The sequence below is a fragment of the Erinaceus europaeus genome, chromosome 23 (assembly GCF_950295315.1).
Source record: "Erinaceus europaeus chromosome 23, mEriEur2.1, whole genome shotgun sequence".
Taxonomy (NCBI): Eukaryota; Metazoa; Chordata; class Mammalia; order Eulipotyphla; family Erinaceidae; genus Erinaceus; species Erinaceus europaeus.
In genome coordinates, this window is record NC_080184.1 from 1,726,852 (window position 1) to 1,751,867 (window position 25,016).

The 25,016-nt window shown below is 57.4% G+C and overlaps 2 protein-coding genes across 3 annotated transcripts; both read right to left on the reverse strand.

Annotated features, from left to right (window-relative positions):
* Window positions 1-5,261: 5,261 nt before the first annotated feature.
* On the reverse strand, window positions 5,262-9,903 carry TICAM1 (TIR domain containing adaptor molecule 1). Of its 2 annotated transcripts, none has more exons than XM_007524940.3 (2): window positions 8,872-9,009; window positions 5,262-7,475 (listed from the first exon to the last, which is right to left on the reverse strand). In XM_007524940.3, exons 1-2 carry the CDS (start codon window positions 8,881-8,883, stop codon window positions 5,574-5,576), a joined length of 1,914 nt encoding a protein of 637 aa, XP_007525002.2. In that variant the 5' UTR covers window positions 8,884-9,009; the 3' UTR covers window positions 5,262-5,573. The 2 variants fall into 2 exon arrangements, with proteins under 2 accessions (XP_007525002.2, XP_060037967.1); XM_060181984.1 differs by lacking the exon at window positions 8,872-9,009 and adding an exon at window positions 9,534-9,903 and having other exon boundaries at window positions 5,263-7,475.
* A 2,219-nt stretch (window positions 9,904-12,122) lies between these two features.
* PLIN3 (perilipin 3) lies at window positions 12,123-23,537 on the reverse strand. The gene is made up of 8 exons (XM_016188924.2): window positions 23,467-23,537; window positions 20,909-20,989; window positions 20,623-20,809; window positions 19,521-19,594; window positions 17,425-17,668; window positions 17,014-17,219; window positions 16,814-16,885; window positions 12,123-13,764 (listed from the first exon to the last, which is right to left on the reverse strand). Exons 2-8 carry the CDS (start codon window positions 20,972-20,974, stop codon window positions 13,348-13,350), a joined length of 1,266 nt encoding a protein of 421 aa, XP_016044410.2. The 5' UTR covers window positions 20,975-20,989; window positions 23,467-23,537; the 3' UTR covers window positions 12,123-13,347.
* Between the last annotated feature and the right edge of the window lie 1,479 nt (window positions 23,538-25,016).

Below are 25,016 nucleotides of genomic sequence, written 5' to 3' on the forward strand. Positions count from 1 at the left end.
CCCATCCCATACACAAACAACTGACAGCCCCCTCCCCGGTTTAGTGAGTTCCTGCAGACACTCAACCCCAGTGATAACCCTGATGGCTGTTCCTGTGAGTTTATTTTATTTTATTTTAGATATTTTACTTATGTATTTATTTTGTTGTTTTTATCTTTGTTGTGATTATTGTTTTTATTGATGTCATTGTTGTTGGATAGGACAGAGAGAAATGGAGAGAGGAGGGGAAGACAGAGAAGGGGAGAGAAAGACAGACACCTGCAGACCTGCTTCACCGCCTGTGAAGCGAGTCCCCTGCAGGTGGGGAGCCTTGGCTCGAACCTGGATCCTTATGCGGGTCCTTGCGCTTGGCACCACGTGCGCTTAACCCGCTGCGCTACCGCCCGACTCCCCAAATTTATTTATTTTTTTAAACCACCTCCCTGGGCAGGGGCAACAGCAGGATGGTCCTGCAAACAGACTCTCCTGCCTGAAGCTCTGAGGTTCCGGGTTCAAACTCCAGCACCACCATCAGCTAGAACATAAATCCAAGCCGCTGTGAGGCAGACACCATACCCACCCCCCACCGCCCTGCTCACGGCCCCCGTGACTTGTTGGGTCCTTCAGCAGCTCGGGGCTGGGGTCTCCTCCCCACAGCCCCACGCGGCTGCTCCCACCCCTGCCTTTGCTGTACCGGGGTTCGAGCCCCCAGCTTCCACTCGGAAGCAGCTTGGAAGGGGAAATCCTGAGCCATGGAGGGGTTCTGGGGTCTCTCTTTCTCTCTCTCTGTCTCTTCCTGTCAGTGATTGTAAGTGGGAGGGAAGTAAGTGCACATCCTGAACGAGAAACAGCTCCCTCATGGCCAAGCTCTTGCCCGGGTCCGAGCCTCAGCACCACATGGGAGGCACCACGGTACCGGAGGAAGGTAGGTGTTGTGCTGTCTTTCCCTCTGAATGAAGGCATGAAGGTATGTCATGCTTGAGCATCAGTGAATGAGTGGGTGATGCAATGTGTGAATGAATGAGTGAATGAATGAATGACTGTGTACGTGTGTGGAGGAGGGTGAATGACGATGTGATGGATGAATGGATCGATGGGGAGTGAATGAATGAGTGGGTGGGGGAGTGGATGAATGAATGACGAAGGAGTGCTTGAGTGAATGAGTGAATGAATGCATGAGTGAGTGAATGAATGAGTGGGGGAACGAACAAATGAATGAATCAATGATTGGGGGAATGAATGAATGAATGGGGGAATAAATGAGGGATGGAATGAATGAGAGACAGAATGAATGAATGAGTGGAGGAACGAATGATTAAGGGGAGGTAATGAATCAATGAGTGGAGAAATGAATGAATGGAAGGAATGAATGAATGAGGAAATGGGTAAATGAATGAATGAGTGGAGGAATGAATGAATGAATTAATGAAGGAAGGAAGGAAGGAAGGAAGGAAGGAATAAATCAATGAGTGGGGAAATGAATGAATGGGAGGAATGAATGAATGAATGGGAAATGAATGAATGAGTGGAGGAAAGAATGAACGAGTGAATGGGGAGATGAATGAATGAGTGAGGGACTAAATGAGAGGGAGAATGATTGCATGAGTGAATTAACGGGTGAGTGAGGGAACGAATGAATGAGGTGTGGGCCAGCTATGAGCACTTGGCATCTGGTCCCCCGCGCCCCGCCTCTCCCGCTTCCCTTGAGCGCCCTCTGCTGGTCGCCTGCTCCCAAGACAAGCCCTGGAGGGGAGGGCGTGTTAACCTCAGTCCTCACTCCTGATTGGCTGCCGGTCACTCGCACGGCCTTTCGGGTACTGTAGTCCGAATGGCCAGAGAACGAGCCAAACACCGGAAGAACGTCACCCCTTTTCCGGAAAACCACCTCTGCCGCACCGCCTGCCGGGAACGCCGCTTCTGCAGACACCCATGCCTCCCCCACCAACCCCTGCGCCCGCTCTGCAGCGCCTTGTGGGAGATGTAGTCCAGCAGCCTCCCCGCGGGCGGCATTAACTAGGCTGGGAAGACTCCACTTCCCGGCGTGCCCCGCGGCCCCGCGGCTCCGTCCGCAAGATGGCGGCGGCGGAGAAGTGGGTCGCCACCCTGGACGCCACGTGCACATAGGCGGTGCCGGTCCGCGAGGGCCCCCCTGGGCCCCCCTGGACCCTCCACGGGTCGCCCGACAGGAGACGCCAGCCCCAGCCCCCTGCCCGGCCGCCTCCCAGGAGGAAGGGGGTGTCCTTGCCTTTTTGGGGGTCAGCTCCAGTGCCCGCCGCCGGAGTGGGTCTCATCAACGGCTTTTCAACACTATTATCACCTCATCTGTTTATTATCACTACTGTTATTATTTATCCCCAGAGCCCTGCTCGGCCCTGGCTGATGGTGGTGCTGGGGATCGAACCTGGGACCTGGGAGCGTCGGGCAGGAGAGGCCTTTGCAGAAGCCCTGTGCTGCCTCCCTGTCTCCTAGGGGAAGAGGAAAAGTGACTGAGGAGCAGGGACATCACACCTCAGATTACTGAACATAAATTAGTTTCTGTAGAGACAACAAAGTGACTGCCTGGAGGAAACCCAAAGTGCCAGTACTCAGGAGACTAATGATATGTCAGGATCTGGGGGTGGAATACTATACAGCCCCGAAAAGGGCGGCTGTTTTGCAGGGCCAAAGGACAGCAAGAAACCAGAGCGAGCCCAGGGGACAGAGACAGAGCCCTGCCTCCCTCGTTCGGCTTCCAGATCATTCCACGGCCTGGGCTGCAGCTCCTGAACCCCTAGGATACTCCAGCTGCCGTGTGTCTGGGGTTCGAAATATTTTTAAACAAAAACAAAGGCGGGGTTTCTCTAAACGCGCCCCCACTGTTTTGCTTTGAGGCTGTGTGGCCCAGAGAAGGGGCTTTGCCAGGGACCCCCCCCCCCGACCCCTCACACACCTCGGCGCCCACCCCAGGCCTGTCTCCCTGACCCAACTGGCTGCCTTCCTCCACGGCGGCACCTCCTGCTCATCCGTGGGGCTCCTGCCCCAGGACCTTGGCACGGGCTGCGCCAATGGCCGCCACCCTGCTCTCCCCGTCTCGGCGGCTGCCTCCCCCTCCCCCGAGAAGCCCTCCCTGACTTCCTCTCGGAAACTGCAAGGCTTCCTCCTTCCCTGCCCTCCTCCTCTCCCAGCCACTGTGTCATCCAGCCTGACTCATGGGTTCCACCCCACCCCCCCAGCCTGTCCCGGGCCTGGGACTCTGCATCCCAGCGGCTCCGCAGCCCAGGGCCCCACCCGCCAGACGCTCCTCCTCCTACTGGTTTCAGTTCAGCTGGAAGGGACGGGCTGGGGGAAGTGGGAGTGGGAAGCCTGATGTGACCGAGTCAGAGCCGGGTGACTCACATAGCAACGGAGCGGGAGGGGGCCTCTGGGTGTCATTCCTGAGGCCGAGAGGGGGCTCCGTGGGTAGAGCACACGCCTTGCGGAGTTTGAGCCCGGGCACCACATGTGAGAACCCTGTGCACAGCACCGGGGAAAGCTCCGTGGGTGGTGGAGCAGGCTTGTGGTGTCACTCCTCTCTCCTCTTCTCTCTCTCTCTCTCTCTCTCTCTCGATTTGTACTTCTGTCGATTTTTTTTTTTTTGCCTCCAGGGTTATTGCAGGGGCTCAGCCCCTGCACCATGAATCCACTGCTCCTGGAGGCCATTTTTTCCCCTCCCCTTTTGTTGCCCTTGTTGTGGCTATTATTGTTGTCGTTGGATAGGACAGAGAGAAATGGAGAGAGGAGGGGAAGACAGAGAGGGGGAGAGACAGACACCTGCAGGCCTGCTTCACCGCCTGGGAAGCGACTCCCCTGCAGGTGGGGAGCTGGGGGCTCGAACCGGGATCCTTCCGCAGGTCCTATGCGCCACGTGCGCTTAACCCGCTGCGCTACCGCCCGACCCCCTGTACTTGTGTAGATTTATTTGCTTTAGTCCCTGCGGTTTCAGCTCCACTTTTATCTTTTGGATGGAGAGAAATGGAGACAGAGGGAGAAGCCGTACAGAGGCGAAGCTTCCTCCAGGGGCCTGGAGGCTGGGCTTGAACCTGAGTCCCAGGTGTGGATTTTCCTGTTAACCATATATTGAATTTATTTGGTTTAAAGATTTATTATGAAGGTCCGGGCAGGGCAGTGGCGCACCTGGTTGAGCGCACACGTCATGGTGCACAGGACCTGGGTTCGAGCCCCCGCCGGTAACCACCTGCAGGGGGAAAGCTTCAGGAGCGGTGAAGCAGGGCTGCAGGTGTCCCTCTGTCTCTCTCTCTCTCTGTCTCCCCCTCCCCTCTTGATTTCTGGCTGTGTCTACCCAAGAATGGGGCAAATACAGTCAAGTTTTGTTAAAGACTTATTTAGAGAGAGAGAGAGGCCGCTCTCCCACGCCCCCTGCCCAGCTGCTTTTTTAACCCTTCACTTGCTAATGAGAGAAAGAAGACAACCAAGGAGAGGAGGGAGCCCTGGACTCCCAGGTCTGAGGGCCTGAGTTCCATCTCCAAAACAGCGTGTGCCAGACGGAGGCTCTGCTCTTTCTCTCCACCCTTCTTGTCTCTCTGTCATCATTAACAGATAAATCGGGCTGAAGAGACAGACAGCATAACGGTTCTGCAAAAGACAGCCCTGTCTGAGGCTCTGAGGCCCCGGGTTCAATCCCCAGCCCCACCATCAGCCAGAGTTGAGCAGGGCTTTGGCCTCTTTCTCTCTGTACCATTAAAATAAATAAATAATAAATAAACGGGATGATAGCACAGTGGCTAAGCAAAGAAGAGGCTCTCCGCCCTGAGGCTCTGAGGACCCAGGTTCAATCCCCAGCACCACCATCAGCTGAGCAGGGTTCTGAGAAAAGATCATTTATTTGGGGCCCGGCGGTGGCGCACCTGGCTGAGCGCACATATTACAATGCCCAAGGACCCGGGTTTGAGCCCCCATCCTCCACCTGCAGGGGGGGAAAGCTTTGCACTCATTAGAACTAAGCCTCAGCCCACGAGAGGACTACATTTCCCAGCGTGCCTTGCTGTCTAGTGGGCCACGTGACAGTCTTCCGGCCAATGACACAACAGCAGATAGGTGACACTTCCGGTCCTGGCCTTTTAAAAGGGAGACTGGTCTTTGGTTATTTTGATGGGGGACAGAGAAACCAGTTTTTGTTTTTCTTCTTTTACCTCCTCACTCCCCCCAGATCCTGGGACAGAGGTCTCCCAGAGGCCCACGACGCTGGAGAAAATCAATAAATATTTATTATCATTGCCCCACCACCACCCACCCACTCCCAACCTGGTTCCCCCCCCAAAAAAAATTTTTTTTCCCCTTTTCCAAGGCGAGTAGGACTTTGGGACTGTCCCCTCCCCCTGGCCACCCCCTCCTGAGAGCGGAGGGTCGGTCCCTTTTGGGGGGTGAGCTGGCGTGGGGGCTTCCTAATGCACCACCCCCTGGGCTTGAAAGTGTACCCCCTCTTTTGCAGGGGAGGGGGGTCCCCAGCCTCTGTGACAGCCCTGCCTCTTGGGGCCATTCTGAGAGTGACAAGCGCTCCAGCCCCTCCTGGAGCTGAGCCCCCGCAAGTGCAGCTGGGGTGAGGCCGGTGGGGACACTCAGGGTCCCTCAGCCTGGGGGGGCCTGTCCTCGGGGCCCCAGGCGCCACCCTGGTTCCACATGTGGTTGTACAGCCCCAACTGCACCATCTGGGCGTGGTGTATAATAAGGGGCTGCTGACCGGGGCTCAGGGGGGTCCCAGGGGGCTGCTGACCGGGGCTCAGGGGGGTCCCAGGGGGCTGCTGCCCCGGGCTCAGGGGGGTCCCGGGGGGCTGCTGGCCGGGGCTCAGGGGGGTCCCGGGGGGCTGCTGGCCGGGGCTCAGGGGGGTCCCGGGGGGCTGCTGCCCCGGGCTCAGGGGGATCCCAGAGGCCGGCGGCTGGAGATGGGGCTCCGGAGATGTCCCCAAGGTCAGGCCAGCCGCCCACAGAGCCTGCAGCTGCTCCAGCTGGCCCGGCCAGGTCTGGAGGCTCCCCAGATACCCCGAGACACCGGCGTTCAGGGCCCGGGTCCTCTGCCCCCGCTCCCGCTCCCACTGCTCCTGCCGGGCCCGCAGCCGCTGGGGCCGGAAGGTCCGGGCCACCTTGCGCTCGAACACGGGTGAGCGTTCGTCCAGCCACACGGTGCCAGCCAGCAGCCGGGCGGCATCGGGGCCCAGGCGGCTGGGGCAGCCGTCACGGGGCAGGAAGGGCACCACGCTGTCGCCCCAGCCCGGGCGCGTCAGGCTGCACAGCAGCGCCTGGTTGAGCTGGTGCAGGCTCAGGCCGCAGGAGAAGCGGGGCGTCAGCAGCGGCAGCGTGAAGGCCGCGTGCTCCAGGGCGTCCTGCAGGCAGCGCAGCGCCCCCCGGCCCGCCACCTCGAAGTCCTCGCAGAAGGTGGCCCCGTCGGGCACCCCCAGGTCCTCCAGCCGCTGCCGGACCCTCAGGGCGGCCTCCTCGTCCTCCGGGGCGTGTAGCACCACGAAGTTATAGAAGCGGGGGGGCTCCAGGCTCGGGGTCGCCCCCCAGCTCCAGGGTGAGGGGGACAGGGGGACCCGGGGGGGCAGGAGCGTGGGGGGGCTCGCTCCGGGGGTGTCCTCCGGCTTCGGTCGGCTGGGTGTCGGGGCCTGGGCTGGGCCGGGATTCTCGGGGGCCTCGGGGGCCGGTTCTGGGATCCGGGGGGCCGGCTTGGTGGGAGGGGGGTGGCCGGGCTCCTGGTGGCCGGTGGGCGCGGGCTCGAGCCCTGAGCTGGCCAGGGGAGCTGCACACAGCTTGCTGGGCCCCGGGGGGCTGCGAGGGGCGCCCTGGAAGGCCAGGGTGGGTGACTGGCTGATCTCCAGGTGGCTGGCCAGGGAGGCTGGACTACCGGCAGACAGCAGGGTACGGCCCCGGCTCCAGCCTGAGGGGTGCCCCTCGATGGGGCGTGGGAGGCTGCGGGGTCCAGGGTGGGCTTCAGGCTCTGAGCAGAGTGGCTGGAAGCTCTCGAGGTGGGACTCCGACTGCCGCAGCCTCCGATCCTCTGAGGAGGTACAATCCTGGAGGGCTGCCTGGAGGGAGTGTTCCCGCGCTGAGGCCGGGCACAGCTTCTCCCTGGCCAGCAGGTTGTAAATCTGCGCCACGGCCCAGGAGACATTCGGGGGGTCCTCCTCGGGGACGGCAGAGCCGTCCCCACCCGCCCAGCGCCGGGCCACCAGTTGGGCCACAGGGTCCTTGCCAAGGGCATCCAGGCGGGCTCTGGCCTCAGAGCCCCGGCCCAGGCTCAAGAGCACCATGGCATGAAGGAGGGGGGCCCCCGGAGAGCCCCGGAGCCCCGTCTCCAAGCTGTGCAGGAGCCCTGTCAGCCGCCCTTCACCTGCCGCGCCTAGCAGCTCCCACGCACCCTCCAGAGACGGGGGTAGGCTGGCCATGGGCGTGTGTGGAGGTGGGGAGGCATGATCCGGGGCGCCCCCCTTCCTGAGCGCCGGGCAGGGGGCCGCAGGGCCAAGCTGTGTGGCAGGAGAGAAGAGTCAGTGAGACGGAGCCTCACGGGGAGTCCCCCAGACAACAGAGCAACGTCTGTGAGCCCAGGACCCACAGCACCCAGGGAGCCCGTGGAGGGTGGGCAGGGCTGTGGGGTGTCTCCTCTCTCAGCACCAGGCACAGCACCCAGGGAGCCCATGGAGGGTGGGCAGGGCTGTGGGGTCTCTCCTCTCTCATCACCCTGCACAGCACCCAGGGAGCCCATGGAGGGTGGGCAGGACTGTGGGGTCTCTCCTCTCTCAGCACCCTGCACAGCACCCAGGGAGCCCATGGAGGGTGGGCAGGGCTGTGGGGTCTCTCCTCTCTCAGCACCAGGCACAGCACCCAGGGAGCTCCATGGAGGGTGGGCAGGACTGTGGGGTCTCTCCTCTCTCAGCACCCTGCACAGCACCCAGGGAGCCCATGGAGGGTGGGCAGGACTGTGGGGTCTCTCCTCTCTCAGCACCAGGCACAGCACCCAGGGAGCCCATGGAGGGTGGGCAGGGCTGTGGGGTCTCTCCTCTCTCAGCACCCTGCACAGCACCCAGGGAGCCCATGGAGGGTGGGCAGGGCTGTGAGGTGTCTCCTCTCTCAGCACCATGCACAGCACCCAGGGAGCCCATGGAGGGTGGGCAGGGCTGTGTGGTGTCTCCTCTCTCAGCACCATGCACAGCACCCAGGGAGCCCATGGAGGGTGGGCAGGGCTGTGGGGGTCTCCTCTCTGATCTAAGCTGCTGTCAGCTACCGAATCAGCTAAAGCAGAGGACGAGCTGACAGTCAGGTCGGGCCACAAGCCATCTGCAACCCGCCGGCTTCAGTGACTGTTCAGGGGAAACCAGAAGTGAGACCTTGGGGAACTTGACTCCTGGGCCCTGACTGGCACTGGAGGGTCAGTTGCGAAATTGAGGGAGGAATCAGGAGGTGCCTCTCCCCTTTGTTCCAGGAGGCCTGTCTGCTCTCTGGGAGGCAAGTGTGGAGCCCCAGAACCACATGTCTACTACTTTGCACTTTCTGTCTGAATGACAACAACAACAGCAATAATAATAATAATAAAAGCTGATCTGGGAGAACCTGCAGCTCTGCTCCCCCCACTCAGGAAGCCTGTCCACCCTCCCTACAGGTGGGAACCAGGGGGCTCGAACCTGGGGCCTCAGACCTGTCACTTAGGCATCTATCTACTGAGCAGTGGTTCCGCCAGGCCTGGAAGCCCAGAGAGGTCAACTGTGCAGCTGGACCCCAAAGTCCAGTCCCCCCATCCCCACCCACAGGGCCTAAAGTCCGTCTCTGAGAGATGTCTCTGGCTCTCATCTAGTTCCCACCCAGGGATCATGGGGTGGGGGTGGGGGGGGGCACAGGGGACTGGAGGGGAGGCCCAGACCAGACCTCAGGACTCATAAGCTTGAGGTCTTGGGTTCGATCCCTGGTTCATTTTTTTTTTTCATCCTTGGTCCTGCAAGAACCAGACCAGAGGCAACACTGAAAGTGATGCTTCTCTTTTTGAGAGATAAGCAGACAGAGTCTCACCTGAGAGAGGAAGAGAGAGAAGCTGTGCAGGGGATCGAACCTAGAGCCACAGGTCTGCAAGCCCCGCGCTCTACCTGCTAAGCTGTCTCTCCAGCCCTGAATTTCTTCTTTATTCTCAGAGAGAGAAGGTGGGGGCAGGAGGAACCCCAAGTTTTTTGGGGGAAAAAATCAAAATCAAGGGGAGAGAATTGTGGGGGTCCCAGGTGCAGTCTGGGGGTGTCCAGGGTGGATTAGGGTGTTAGGGAGAAGCCCAGGGGCATCTGGGAGGACTCTAAACCCACCAGGTGTGGACTGGGGGTGCAGGGGACCACGTGGGGGCATAGAGAGCGGCCCTGTGAGGGACCTGCCTGGCGTGATGACAGGTGCAGGGCCGGAAAGGAACAGGGCACTGGGCGGGCTGGAACGTGAGGCCCCCACCCACACTGCCAGCCCTCCAGTTTCCAGGGGCACAGGGTTGGCCTGAACCCCACTGCCACCCCGCCGTACTGGGGACCCCGTGGTCCCTCCCCGTCCCCACCTACCGGCCTGGGGCGCTGTAGGCAGCTGAGTCAGTCTAGGGTGCGTGTGGCGGGCTGTGCTGCTGGGTGTCCGGGTGGGGCGCCCTGGGGCAAGAGGCCAACACCAGGGTGCACCACCCCTTCCGGGAGTAGGGGCGGGAGAAAGGGGCGGCTGAGCTCACAGTTTCCAGCAGGGGAAGTCCCCACCCGGTCCCTGGGCACCCCAGGGTGCCCCCACCCTGTCCCCTCACTGCAGGGACCCCAGAACACTGGAGGGTTGAGCTGGGGGGGGGCACATACAATCTAAGGACCCAGTCTTCCTGCTCTTAAAGGTCCTCATCTTAAAAAGTTGGGTGAAGTTCAGGACTTCTGACCTGGACCTCAGACCCAGGTTCTGAACCCCAGCGCCACCTGGGAAGACCTTTGCGCCAGGGGAAGCTCACATACTCTCTGTGGGCGGAAACACCGACATTAACCTTTCTGATTGCGACACCAGCCTGAACCCTGAACTTTGACCAAAAGGGAGGTGTTTCCTGGCTGGCCAGAACCGGATATTATTTATTTTATTTATTTAGTCCCTTTTGTTGCCCTTGTTGAAACCGGATACTTATAGTAACTCGTCCCACTCCAGAAATTGGGTACTTTCTGCTTTCTCTCCCTTTCTTTCCTTTCTTCTGTTTCTCTCTTCATCTTTCTCCCTTTTTCTCCTTCCTTGTTTCTTTTCCCTTTATTTTTCTCTTCCTTTTCCTTTCTTTCCCCCCTTCTCACTCAGCTAGAGCCTAGCCCTCCACCCCACCCAGTCCAGACTCCTGGACACCGCCATGTCTGTGGCAGGGCCCTCCTGGGTTACGTCAATGAGCCAAGGCATCTGTGTACCAATAAAACTTTACTGACAGAAACCAAGCCGGGTCAGACGTGCCTGATTCTCTCTCCCTGTCGCCTGCAGGTGGTTCTCCATGCGGGTGTTTCCTCTGGGGAGCAGTGGAGAGAGACTCTCACTTTTACTGCATGGGGTCTGCTTGTTCTCCAAATCAGGGCCCAGTGGATGGGGCGGGATGGGGAGGAAGTTCATTTCCCCTTCGCTGGCTTGGATCTTGGATCACTTTCTCTTTCCCAGATGCAGCCAGCAGGTACTGAAAGTCCAGGCCACGTGGAGACCCCAGCACCACCTGGGAGGCACCACAGCACCAAGGGAAGCTCTTTTTTTTTAATTTTGCCTCCAGGGTTATTGCACTGCACCTGGAGGGCATTTGTTCCCTTTTGTTAGCCTTCCTTGTTGTTTATCGGTGTTGTTGTTACTATTATTGTCATTGTTGTTGGATAGGATAGAAAGAAAGACAAGGGAAGAGAAAGACAGACACCTGCAGACCTGCTTCACCACCTGTGAAGTGACTCCCCTGCAGGTGGGGAGCCGAGGCCTCGAACCAGGATCCTTCTGCAGGTTCTTGTGCCTTGCACCACATGTGCTTAACCCGCTGCGCTACCCCCCAGCTCCCCGGGAAGCTCGTTTTTATGAGAGACATCACAGCCCCGCTTCACCATCCAGGGAGCTCCCCCTATGCTGTGCATGGTGCTCCCATGTGGTGTCAGGGCTTCATGCAGAGAGCCCGTGTGCTGAGCTGTCCCAGGTCCAGTTCAGTCTCCGTCAGGCCCAGGACTTTCACCCCAAGAGTGATGCTCTGGCTGTCTCTCCTCTCTGTCTGAAATGAAAATGACAAAGACTACCTACCTGACATGATAATGCACAGGGACCCAGGTTCGAGCCCCTGGTCCCCACCTGCAGGGGGGAAGCTCAGTGAGTGGCGAAGCAGGGCTGCAGGGGTCTCTCTCCCTCCCTCTTCCTTCTCAATTTTTTTCTCTATCCAGTAGCAAATAAAAGTTTAAAGTAATTAAAAATAAAAGAGAGAGGGAGTCGGGCGGTAGCGCAGCGGGTTAAGCGCAGGTGGCACAAAGCGCAAGGACCGGCATAAGGATCCCGGTTCGAACCCCGGCTCCCCGCCTGCAGGGGAGTCGCTTCACAGGCGGTGAAGCAGGTCTGCAGGTGTCTATCTTTCTCTCCTCCTCTCTGTCTTCCCCTCCTCTCTCCATTTCTCTCTGTCCTATCCAACAATGACAACAACAATAATAACTACAACAATAAAACAACAAGGGCAACAAAAGGGAATAAATAAATAAAATAAATATTTAAAAAAAGAGAGAATTATAAAAAAAATAAATAAAAGAGAGAAAGAGGACTGTCTACGAGGAATGTTGGAATCACGAAGGCATGAAATCCCTGAGCCCAAATAATAACAGTAATAGTAATAATAATAAATCACAGGGAGTCAGGCGCTAGCGCAGCAGGTTACGTGCATGTGGCACAAGACGCAAGGACCGGCATAAGGATCCCAGTTCGAGCCCCCAGCTCCCCACCTGCAGGGGAGTCACTTCACAGGCGGTGAAGCAGGTCTACAGGTGTCTTTCTCTCCCCCTCTGTCTTCCCCTCCTCTCTCCATTTCTCTCTGTCCAACAACATCAATAACAACAACAGTAACTATAACAATAAGGGCGACAAGAGGAAATAAATATTAAAAAATTTTCTTTAAAAAAAATAACACTCATCCACAGCCCATCCTGAGTCTTAGAAAAAGTTTATTAAGACAGCTGGATTGGTGTATTGCACCGAAGTCAAAGACTCTGGGTGGGTGGGGGAGGAGGAGAGTACAGGTCCAGAAAGGATGACAGAGGACTGAGTGAGGGTTGTATTATGGGGAAAACTGAGAAAGGTTATGCATGTACAAACTATTGTATTTACTGTCGAATGTAAAACATTAATCCCCCCCAAAACAAAACAAACAACAAAAAAAGACAGCTGGAGGCCCAAGACGCCTTGGCCTGCCAGCCTCCACCACAAACCCAGGGAAACCCCCATCCTGCAAAACTCAAATCCAATTTTGGGGCTTTTTCTTTTTTAAAAATATTTCTTCCCTTTTGTTGCCCTTGTTTTATTGTTGTAGTTATTGTTGTTGTCGTTGTTGGATAGGACAGAGAGAAGTGGAGAGAGGAGGGGAAGACAGAGAGGGGGAGAGAAAGACAGACACCTGCAGACCAGCTTCACTGCCTATGAAGCAACTCCCTTGCAGGTGGGGGCCGGGGCTCGAACCCGAGTCCTTGCGTGAGCAACCACTCGGCCTCTCGAAAGGCTTATTTATGAGGTGGGGAGAGGAAGAGGGAGAGAAGCAGGGTGACTGGTATCTGTCATGCCAGGGGCTCCTCGAACCTGAGACCCCCCCCATCCCCATGCTGGGGAGTCACCACTTCTGGGGCAGAGGGTCAGCCCAGAGGCCGTCACACCCATGCACCAGGCCCAGGCTTGCACAAGCAAAACCAAACAAACCCAGACCCTTCGAGAAAGAAAAACAATATATTTTCCCTTTTTAAAAAATATTTATTCCCTTTCGTTGCCCTTTTTATTGTTGTAGTTATTATTGTTGTTATGTCATTGTCGTTGTTGGATAGGACAGAGAGAAATGGAGAGAGGAGGGGAAGACAGAGAGGGGGAGAGAAAGACAGACACCTGCAGACCTGCTTCACCACCTGTGAAGCGACTCTCCTGCAGGTGGGGAGCCGGGGGCTCGAACCGGGATCCTTATGCCGGTCCTTGCGCTTTGCGCTACCTGCACTTAAATCCGCTGAGCCACCCTTGTTTGTTTTTTTCCTCCTGGTAGCCTGGCCTTGGTGGTTGATGGACGTCCCTGACCCTGGGAGAGGTTGGGGGGAGGGTCCCGAGCCTGGGTTCGAGGGCCAAGCTGAGAGGGAGTGAGGGCCATCCCCTGCTGAGTGTGTTGAGGGCTTCAGTCTACTGCAGCTGCGGCCTCTCCTCCTCCTCCTCCTCCTCCTGCTTCTCCTTCTGTTTCTCCTTCTCCTCCGTCTCCTTCTGCTTCTCCTTCCCCGGGGTCTCCACAACCCCCGGGGAGAAGGGCCCCACCAACCACATCAGGGGGGGCTGCTGGGCCACATACTCCAGCACCGCGTCCAGGGCCGCCCGGGCCTGGGCCAGACGCTCGCGGCTCTGCACCAGGACGCCGGCCGACAGGTCCCGGGCGGAGTGGACACCCGAGAAGCTGTTCCGAAGCGCCTCCACCTGGCAGCCCACCTGCTCCACCTGCTGGCTCACCTGGTCGGGCAGGCCCCGCAGGGTGGCCCCCAGGGACGTGCAGGTGGCCCGAAACTGCTCCGCAGCCTGGTGGAACATGGCCAGAGCCCGGGACTCCACCTGCAGGGGGACGGCAAGGTGCGGGGGTGTCGGTTCCAGGAGGACAGGCCCTGGGTTCGAGCCCCTGTGGGGGAGCAGGGGAGCGGGGATGCAGGTCTCTCTCTGTCTCCTTCTTTCTCTCCATCTCTAACAAATGGAAGACAATTAAAAGCAAGATATATATATATATATGTATATAAAATTTATTTATTTATTTTTAGCCTCCAGGGTTATTGCTGGGGCTCAGTGCCTGCACCACAAATCCACTGCTCCTGGAGGTTATTTTTTTCCCTTTTGTTGCCCTGGTTATTTTTTTTTAAGCTATTTTTTTATATTTATTGATTTTTCCCATTTGTTGCCCTTGTTGTCTTATTGTTGTTGTTATTGATGTCTTTGTTGTTGGATAGGACAAATGAGAAATGGAGAGAGGAGGGGAAGACTGAGAGGAGGAGAGAAAGACAGACACCTGCAGACCTGCTTCACCGCCTGTGAAGTGACTCCCCTGCAGGTGGGGAGCCGGGGACTCAACTGGAATCCTTACACTGCTTTGTGCCACCTGTGCTTAACCCCTTAAGCTGCTGCGCTACTGCCCAACCCCCTAGCCAAGATATCTTTTAAAGTAAAAATATTAGGATAATGGATAGAATAGAATATATTACAGTTCAGGAGAACAGTGTTCCTTGTGGTAGAACAGAACAGAATATGACAGAATAGAATATAGTATGATAGAACAGGACATGGCCGGATAGGGTAGAGTCAGGGATGAACAGAAGAGAAGAGAAGAGAACAGGATAGGGTAACAGTGGAATGGAATGGAATGGAATGGAATGGAATGGAATGGAATGGAATGGAATGGAATGGAATGGAATGGAATGGAATGGAATGGAATGGAATGGAATGGAATGGGACAGGACAGAATAGAATGGGGATGGGACGGAAGGAACAGAAAAGAACAGACTAGAACAGAATCAGGATGGAATTGGATAGAATAGAACAGCAGGGGTAGATAGCATCATGGTTATGCAAAGAGACTCTCATGCCTGAGGCTCCAAAGTCCCAGGTTCAATCCCCTGCACCACCATAAGCCAGAGCTGAGGCGTGCTCTGGTTAAGAATAAAAAATAGAATAGAATAGAATAGAATAGAATAGAATAGAATAGAATAGAATAGAATAGAATAGAATAGAATAGAATAAGGAGTTGGGAGGTAGCACAGCAGGTTAAGCATAGGCTGCGCAAAGCACGAGGACCCGAGCCCCGGCTCCCCACCTGCAGGGGGGTCGCTTCACAGGCAGTGAAGCAGGTCTGCAGGCGTCTGTCTTTCTCTCCCCCTCTCTGTCTTCCCCTCCTCTTTCCATTTCTCTCCATCCTATTCAACAACAAGGACACCCACAACAACAATGACTACCACAATAAAACAATAAGGGCAACAAAAGGGAATAAATAAATATTAAAAAAATTAAAAAGAATAGAATAGAGTAGAATAGAATAGGATAGAATCAGGAGGGCTGGGGAGACAGCATAATGGTTTTTCAAAACCCTTTCAATCCTGAGGCTCTGAGGTCCCAGGTTCAATCCCCAGCTTCACCATAAGCCAGAACTGAGCAGCGCTCTGGTGTAAAATAAAATAAAATAAGAATAGAATTAAGATGGAACAGAATAAAACTAGGATGGAATGGAATGGAGAGTCAAGTCCAGTGGTAGCGCGCAGCGGGTTAAGTGCACGTGGCGCAAAGTGCAAGGACCGGCATAAAGATCTCGGTTCAAGTCCCTGGTTCCCCACCTGCAGGGGAGTCACTTCCCAGGCGGTGAAGCAGGTCTGCAGGTGTCTGTCTTTCTCTCCCCCTCTCTGTCTTTCCCTCCTCTCTCCATTTCTCTCTGTCCTATCCAACAACGATGACATCAATAACAACAACAATAAAAAACAAGAGCAACAAAAGGGATAATAAATATAAAAAAAATTTAAAAAGAATGGAATGGAATGGAATCAGAATGGAATAGAACAGAACAGGAAGGATATGGTGGAATGGAATGGAACAAGGTACAATAGTCTTGAATATGATATAAGGGGTCAGGCAGTGGTGCACCTGGTTGACCATACCTGTTACCCAGTGCAAGGACCCAGGTTCAAGCCCCTGGTCCCCACCTGCAGGAGGGAAGCTTCCAGAGCAGTGGAGCAGGGCTGCAGGGGTCTCTCCTCCTCTATCCAAATAAATAAATATTAAGAGAGAAGATTGAAAGCAACAGCAGATAGGTAAGAACCACTGTGGTGAGGATGGGGTGCGGGGCCGACTGGGGGCCATCCTCCCGCTGCTCCCTCAAAACACCAGTCCACAGCGGGTCGGGCAGTAGCACAGTGGGTTAAGCACACATGGCGTGAAGCGCAAGGACCAGCGCAAGGGTCCCGGTTCGAGCCCCCGGCTCCCCACCTGCAGGGGAGTCGCTTCACAGGCAGTGAAGCAGGTCTGCAGGTGTCTGTCTTTCTCTCCCCCTCTCTGTCTTCCCCTCCTCTCTCCATTTCTCTCTGTCTTGTCCAGCAACAACGACATCAATAACAACGATGATGGTGGCCACAGCAATGGTAAAACAACCAGGGTAACAAAAGGGAAAAAATGGCCTCCAGGAGCAGTGGATTCCTGATGCAGGCAATGAGCCCCGGCAATAACCCTGGAGGCAAAAAACAAACAAACATGGGACCACAGAGTTCCCAGATAAGCCATGGCATCTGTCCTAGAGACAAGAGGATACAGAGACACTGCCCCATCTCTGTCTCTCCCCTTCTCTATCGTGCCCATAAATAAATCTTTATAAATTTAACGGTGCAGCCCCAGAAACACCTCTGTCAGGAGCCCCCCACCCACAGAGGATTCGGAAGTCACACAGGTCCCCTCCCCATGCTGGCCAACCCAGGCAGGCTTCCTGGAGGTGGTGGCACAGCATCCTGATAGAACTTGGGTGGGAAGAGTGGCCTGGGTGTGGAGGAGGGGAGGTCATGGAGCCCAAATATCCTCAGGAGCCTCCCCCAGCCCCATGTGTACCTCCCCCCCCCCCCCCCCGCAGCCCCATGTGTACCTCCGGCTTGGTGTTGCTCTCCTCCGGGCCCGGGACCCCCTCCTGGTTCTCGCCCTGCTTGACAGACTCCATCTGCAGCCAGAGACAGAGTGAGAGACACAGAGACAGACAGAGAGGGAGAGACACGCCCCCATGAAGGACCAGGGGCTGGCTAAGCGGGCACCACCTGCGGGGACCCCGGGACAGCAGGGGGAGCTCACCAGGCTGAGGGCCTGCGCCAGCTGCTGCAGCCCCTCCTGGGCCCTCTGCCGGCCCAGCCTCAGTTTCCCCAGCGAGTGCTCCCAGGCCTGCTGCCGCAGACGCTCCGACAGGGAGCCCAGACGCACAAAGTAGCTCTGCTCCTGCCGCTGCTGCTGCACCGACATCACATCTGCACCCGAGTCCTCAGAGGACGTGGCCAGGCGTGCTGAGGGGGACAGAACGCCGCCTCAGGTCCCCACCCTGGCGGGGGATCAACACGGCCTAGGAGACAGCATTCCCTGGTACCATGTGCAAGGACCCACAGCACTGGGGGGAGCTCCACAGATAAAGGAGCAGTACGAGAAGTGAAAAAACAAAACCAGAGCCTTGGTGCCACATGGGAGCACTACGGTTGCCCTGGGGAAGCTCACCCAGCTCAGCATCAGTCAGGGGCAGGTGGTTGTCCATCCAGGCCTCGGAGCAGCCCAGCACCGTGTCCAGCCCGCTCTGCACCAGCTGCCCCACGTGGGAGCCCAGCACCGCGTCCCGGGTCGCATCCACTGCTCCCGACACACGGCTGGCCACTGAGTCCTTGGTGCCGGCCACCATGCTGGCCACGGCCTCCCGGGCCCCCATCACCCGAGAAGTCACCAGTTCCTTAGTGTCCGCCAGCACCTGGGGGCGAGGGGGAGGGCAACTGGCAACCCGGACGCCACATGGGAGAGCCACAGACGTACAGAGGAAGCTCCACCAGTGTTCTTCCTCCCTCTGAAATCACGAGGGCCCGGGAGATGGCAAAGACTGAAAACTGGCATCTCCCTGGCCCAAGGTTTGAATGTCAAGGGGTTCCCGGGGCTCAGGACTGAGAAACCTTGCTTGTTGGCCAAGGCTGAGAATCTGGGGCGGCTGAGCCGTTGGCCCACCTGCAGGGGGTGCTCAGCACAGAGCGGGGAGACACTGAGATCCCTGGTGTGCCTGTGTTTAGAGGTCCTGGGCTGCTTTTCCACTCAGAGAGACACAGAGATAGAGAGACAGAGAGATGCAATAGAGACACATAGAGCGAGAGAGACAGGGGGGCCAGGTGGTGGCGCACCTGCTTGAGCGCACACTACAGCGCACAAGGACTCGGGTTCAAGTCCCCAGTCCCCCACCTGCAGGGGGGAAGCTTCACGAGTGGTGAAGCAGGACTGCAGGTGTCTCTCTGTCTCCCTCTCTATCTCCCCTCCTCTCTCAATTTCTCTCTGTCCTGTCCAATAAAATGGGGAAAATGGCCTCCAGGAGCAGTGGACCAAGCACTGTCCAGGCACCAAGCCCCAGTGATAACCCTGGAGGCAGAAAAAAAAAAAGAAAAAAGAGAGACAGAGACACAGAGACAGAGGGGGGGGCTCAGTGCTGCCTTGTGGGACTGCCAAGGATGGAACCTGGGACTTTTTTTTTTTTTTTCCCTCCTCCAGGGTTATTCCTGGGCTCGGTGCCTGCACCATGAATCCACCATTCCTGGAGGCCATTTTTTCCCCCATTTGTTGCCCTTGTTGTAGCTTCGTTGTGGTTATTATTATTGCCCTTGTTGACGCAATTCGTTGTTGGATAGGACAGAGAGAAATGGAGAGAGGAGGGGAAGACAGAGAGGGGAGAGAAAGACAGACACCCGCAGACCTGCTTCACCGCCTGTGAAGCGACTCCCCTGCAGGTGGAGAGCCGGGGGCTCGAACCGGGATCCTTACGCCGGTCCGTGCGCTTAACCCACTGCGCCACCGCCCGACCCCCTGGAACCTGGGACTTCTGAGGCCTCAGGCAAAATCTTCAAGAAAGGGGCCAGGTGGTGGCGCACCTGGTTGAGCGCACATGTCACAGTGCGCAAGGATCCAGGTTCGAACCCCCGGTCCCCACCTGCAGGGGGAAAGCTTTCATGAGTGGTGAAGCAGGGCTGCAGGTGTCTCTCTGTCTCTCTCCCTATCTCCCCACTCTTCTCAATTTCTGGCTATCTCTAATAAAAATGATAATAAAATTTTTTTTTGAATCTTAAAAGAAAAAACCGGGGCCACGGACAGATGAAAAGACCCCCCCCTGGACAGGGCGCTGCTCTGATTTGTGAACCCCGGGTTCGAGCCCGGACCAGCCCCAACCCCCAGCCCCACCCTGTTGCTGTCTCCCTGAGTTTGTTTATCTTTATTTATTTATCGGATAGAGACAGCCAGAAATTGAGAGGAAGGGGGAGACAGAGAGGGAGAGAGACAGAGAGACCCCTGCAGCCCTGCTTCACCACTCAGGAAGCTTTTCCCCTGCAGGTTGGGACCAGGGATTTGAACCCAGGTCCTTGTGCACTAGTAGCCTGTGCGCTCAACCAGGTGCACCACCGCCCGGGCCCGTCTCTGTCTCTGTGTCTCAAAACTAACAACCACCGGGTCTGAGGCAGCAGCTGCTTCCCACGGGCCGCTGCCCCAAGATCTCCGACACCCCCAGATGACGGGAGGCACGTGGGGGGACCCAGGATACAGGGGCGGCCCCCATGCCCGCGGTGTCTTGCCTGTTTGGGGGGGCGCTGCAGGGTGCCCTCCAGCGTGTCCAGGCCCCGGTGGGCCAGTCCGCTCACGGACGCAACTGTGGGGAGATGTGGGGTGACCACCGGACCCTCGGCCCCAAGCGCCCTCAGGACGGGGGTCCACGGGGCTGGAGAATGTCAGTCCTGCCTGTGGGGGGCTGGGGTTTGGGGACCCTCTCTTCAGGAGGGGAGATGAAAATTGGGGGGTCTCTCTTGACCAGGAGGGGCGAGGCTGGGGGTCCCTCTCTCAGGAGGGGCGAGGCTGGGGGTCCCTCTCTCTCAGGAGGGGCGAGGCTGGGGGTCCCTCTCTCTCAGGAGGGGTGAAACTGGGGGGTCCCTCTCTCTCAGGAGGGGCGAGGTTGGGGGTCCCTCTCTCTCAGGAGGGGTGAGGCTGCGGGTCCCTCTCAGGAAGGGTGAGGCTGGGGTCCCTCTCTCTCAGGAGGGGTGAGGCTGCGGGTCCCTCTCTCTCAGGAGGGGTAAGGCTGCGTGTCCCTCTCTCTCAGGAAGGGTGAGGTTGGGGTTCTCTCACTCTCAGGAGGGGTGAGGCTGAGGGTCTCTCTCTCTCTCAGGAGGGGTGAGGCTGGGGGTCTCTCACTCTCAGGAGGGGTGAGGCTGGGGGTCCCTCTCTCTCAGGAGGGGTGAGGCTGGGGGTCCCTCACTCCCAGCAGGGGCAAGGCTGGGGCCCCTCTCTCTCAGGAGGGACGAGGCTGGGGGTCCCTCTCTCTCAGCATCTCGTGAGTACCCATTCATTGGGGAAACTGACGATCCTTCCTAGCCGACTGAATCCACATGGATCCCAGTCACTTTCAAAGCCAGCAACAAGCAGCTCAACCTGACAGCTTTCAACCTGACCTGTTGACTGGCTACGGAAGAAGGGCAAACGCTAGAAGAAGAAGAAGCAGGGGTGAGGCTGGGGGTCCCTCTCTCTCAGGAGGGGTGAGGCTGGGGGTCCCTCTGTCAGCTGGGGCAAGGCTGGGGGTCCCTCTCTCTCAGGAGGGGTGAGGCTGGGGGTCCCTCTCTCTCAGGAGGGGTAAGGCTGGGGGGTCCCTCTCTCTCAGCAGGGGCGAGGCTAGGTCCCATCACTCACTCTGGGGCTCCAGCCTGTGCAGCAGCGGCTGGGCGGCGGTGGCGAGGGCCTGCACCCCATCTTCAGCGGCCCGGCACAGGGTCCCCAGTGGCGCCTGGCTGTCCCGCGAGGCAGTGTAGACGGCCCCCACGGCCTGACAGGCGGAGCCGAGCAGGGGCAGGGCGGCCAGACGCTCCCCCACGCCGGGCTGGGGGGACAGGGGGCTCAGGACCCGGCCCGCTCCTGGGACCCCACGCTCCTGAGTGAACCCGGTGTCGGTCCTGCGTCCCGGTCCCCGACCCCTGACCTGCTGTGTAGGCTCTTCTCCTGTCACCTGGGTGTCCCCGGGGGCCTCGGGCTCACTGGTGGACATCTCCGAGTGCGGGCCCTATGGACGGACACATGGACAGACAGACTTAGGTGAGGGGCCAGCCGCCCTGACCCTCCACCCACCCTGGGAACCCCCATTTATGTCGTTGCTATGATTGTTACTATTGTCATATTGGTGGTACCAGGGACTGAATTTGGGGCTTTGTGCATGTGTGAAACCGCTGCTGACCATTCTCCCCAGCTGACATTTTGCTCTCTGAGAGACAGAAAGAGACAAGAGAGCAGAAAGAGAAAGGGAGAAGGAAGAGAATAGAGAGAAAGGAGAAAGATATGACACAGTACGGCTCTGCCATCCAGGGAGCTCCCTCAGGTGCTACACGGTGCTCCCATCTGGTGCCAGTGCTCAAACCCAAGCCCTCACATGTGGCCAGTCTCACGCTCTACCGGGTGAGATTTCTCTATGCCCCTTGACTTACACACACACACACGCTCTCCCCAGGCCCTTTTCTTCCCTTTTTGGAGTTATCTCTCGGGCGCCACTGCTCCAGGCTGACTTTTTCACATAGAAAGAGAGACAGAGAAACACCACAGCCCCGATGCTTCCTCCAATGCGGTGGGGGCCGGGCTTGAACCCGGATCTTGCACAAGGCAAAACAGCTATCAGGGGAGCTAACTTGCTGTCTTCCCAGCACTTCTGAATCTTTTAGCTAGAGACAGAGAGACAGAGACAGAGAGACACCAGCAGCTCCACTGCTCATATAGCAGATGGCTGGGGGTTCGAACCGGGGTCCTCTCACGCGTAACATGTCCCCTCTGCCGGCAGCGCCACCTGCCCCTACCCCCAGCTCTGTCTTAATCGTTGGTCGGTGCTGGGGCCTGGAACCCCGAACCACAGAGCCTCTGACTTGGGGGTCCCACCTGCAGCCGGGGGTCAGAGGCCAGAGGTCGCTGTGCCAACAGTAGCAGCAAGAGGCCAAGGTCTGGCTGGGCCCTTCCTGGGTCACCTCTGCCTGCCCAGGTCCTCCCTCCCTCCCCCTCCCTCTCTCTCCCTCTGCCCTCTGACCCAGAAATGTCACCTGCCTGGCCAGCCAGGTGTCACAAGACCCTGCAAACCCGTTTGCCCAGAAGCAGCAGGAGAAAAACCTGAAACAGGAAGTGGGCAGGTGGGCGGAGATGGGGGGGTGGGGGGGGCCCCGGAAGCTGACATGCCATCCACAGGCGACTGGCGTGTAACTGACTTGCCACTGATGTGTCGCCGGTGTGTAACTGCCATGGAGCTGCCATGCCACTGGTGTGACTGGCATGTGGAAGACATGCCACTGGCATGTAACTGGCGTGTGTGGCCGAGAGACAACTTCACAAGGCCCCAGAGGGAGGCTGCGTCTGGCTGGCTTTGTCGGCACAGAATTCCTTTTTTAGTATTTTATTTATTTTAATGAGAGAGAGACAGAGACACAGACACACCACAGCCCTGCTCAGCTCTGGCTGCTGGTGGTGCTGGGGAGTGAACCCGGGGCCTCAGGGCCTCAGGCAGGAGGGTCTTTTTCTTTGTCCTCTATTATCATTTACTTCAGGAGAGAGGTGGGACAGATGGATGGTCAGACACAGAGACAGGAAGGAGGAAGAGAGAGAGAGAAGGCGCCTCCCTCGGGCACCTGTGACGGCCGAGAGTCCAGTGGTCTGTCCACTGCACCCCCGCCCGCTGATGCAGCACCCCCACCCCGGGAGGAAGTTACCAAGCCCAGAGCCCCCCCCCAGTTTATTTGGGGGGGGCCTCAGCCGGAGAGAAACACTGGACTTGCGGCTGGGGGTGGGGGGGTCTCCTTCCCAGAAGTGGGGTCACCAAGCGTCCCCTCTAAGTTGGCCCCCTGACCCCCCCACCCCAGCTGATTCCAGCTGCTGGGGGGGAGGGGAAGAGTCACAGCTGGAGCGAATTTCCTCCAGGATTTTTCCTGAATCAAGCTCCAGCTTCCCGAGTTCCGGAAGTGTGGACTGAAGCTGGGGTTCGCAGGAAGGGACCCCCCCCCCCGCCTCCAGCTGCACGAACCTTTGGAATCCGCTGGTCCCCAAATGGCACCCCCCAAGAAATGGGGTGAGAAAGGATAATGGGGGGAGTGGGGATAAGGGAAGGGGGCGGGATTCCGGGTGCAGGAAGTTTCTTACTTTTTTTTTTCCCCTAACCGAGTCTGCAAAACCACGTCCCCCCGCAGCTCCCCGGTGTTGAGAGGAGGTGGGCCCCTCTAAAAGACGGGGCGCAGGGGGGAGCACCCCAAAAGGTTTTGCAAGGCCGACTTCGAGGGGACTTGTTGCGTCCCAGCAAGTCAGCGGAGGAAGCCCGGAAAGCTGGGGGTGTCCTCCGGGGGCTGCGAAGGGGTGGGGGGCGCCCCTCCCCAGAGCCCCCCCAGAACTAGCCCCTCTGCCCAAGTGAGGGTGAGGGTCCCCGGGGGGAATCTCTCTGTCCCTTCCGGCGCCTGTGGAGTCCCAGGACTCTGGACCCAGGCCCCTACTTTCTCAGGGGCCCCCCCAGTCACTCACAGCGGCCAGTGGAGTGTTCCGAGCGGGGTGGAGCGGCCCTTCCAAACTGTCCCCCGGCCGCGGGGGCGGGATTATATACTCGCGGGGGCGGGGCCCTGCGCGGGGGCGGGGCGGGAACTGTGAGTGACGGCCAGAGGAGCCAGTCAACTCTGAGTCCGCCTTTCCTGACCACGCCTCCTTCCTGCTGGGACCTTGGACTGAGATGAATTCAGTCCTGGAAGGCCAGGCCCTGGGCGGTGGAGCTGGGAGGGGGACCCCAAATTGAGAGGCTGATACATAGCATTGTGGTTCCGCAAAGAGACTCTCATGCCTGAGGCTCCAAAGTCCCAGGTTTAATCCCCAGCACCACCGTAAACCAGAGCTAAGCAGGGCTTTGGTTTAAAAAAAAAAAAGTAGGGTGGGGGTATTTATAGCATAATGGTTATGCAAAGAGACTTTCATGCCTGAGGCTCTCAAGTCCCAGGTTCAATCCCCCACACCGCCATAAACCAGAGTTGAGCAGTGCTCTGGTAAAAAAAAAAAAAAAAAGAGAGAGAGAGAGAGGGTGGTCCGGGAGGTGGTGCAGTGGATAAAGCATTCGACTTTCAGGCAGGGGGTCCTGAGTTCAATATCCCCAGCAGCACATCTACCAGAGTGATGTCTGGTTCTTAGCGCACGTGGCAGAAAGCCCAAGGATCAGCATAAGGATCCCGGTTCGAGCCCCCGGCTCCCCACCTGCAGGGGAGTCGCTTCACAGGTGGTGAAGCAGGTCTGCAGGTGTCTAACTTTCTCTCCCCCTCTGCCTTCCCCTCCTCTCTCCATTTCTCTCTGTCCTATCCAACAACAACAACATTAACAACAATAATAACTACAACAACAATAAAAACGAGGGCAAAAGGGAAATAAATTCAAAAAAATAAATAAATAAATATCTAAAAGAGAGAGAGAGAGAATAATTTATCCCGGTGGCTGGAGAGACAGTTCAGCAGGTGGAGTGCAGGGCTCCCAGGCCTGAGGTTCTGGGTTTGGCTTGCATTCTCTGTCTGTCTCTGTATCTCTGTCTCTCTTGTGGGACCCTCTCCCAAACTATGAGTTTTGTTTTGTTTTTTTAAAATATTTATGTATTCCCTTTTGTTGCCCTTGCTGTTTTATTGTTGTAGTTATTATTTATGTCATCCTCGTTGGATAGGACAGAGAGAAATGGAGAGAGGAGGGGAAGACAGAGAGGGGGAGAGAAAGACAGACACCTGCAGACCTGCTTCACCGCTTGTGAAGCGACTCCCTTGCAGGTGGGGAGCTGGGGGCTCGAACTGGGATCCTTATGCCGGTCCTTGTGCTTTGCACCACCTGCTCTTAACCCACTGCACTACCCACCCAACTTTGTTTCCTTTTATTGTCTGTAAGTATTTTATTATCATCTTTATTTATTGGATAAAGACAGACAGAAATCGAGAGTGGAAGTGGAGAGAGAGAGGGAGGGAGACAGAGAGACACCTGCAGCCGCTTGTGAAGCTTTCTCCCCCCCACGCAGGTGGGGACCAGGGGCTCGAACTTGGGTCCTTGCACAAAGA

Coding starts and splice junctions, on each gene's coding strand:
- PLIN3 (XM_016188924.2), bottom strand. CDS start 20,974: ATGTCCACCAGTGAGCCCGAGGCCCCCGGGGACACCCAGGTGACAGGA. Junction 17,669..19,520: donor TGCAGCGCCCCCCCAAACAG/GCAAGACACCGC, acceptor CCTCGCCCCCAG/GTGCTGGCGGACACTAAGGA. Junction 16,886..17,013: donor TGGCGCAGGCCCTCAGCCTG/GTGAGCTCCCCC, acceptor CTCTGGCTGCAG/ATGGAGTCTGTCAAGCAGGG.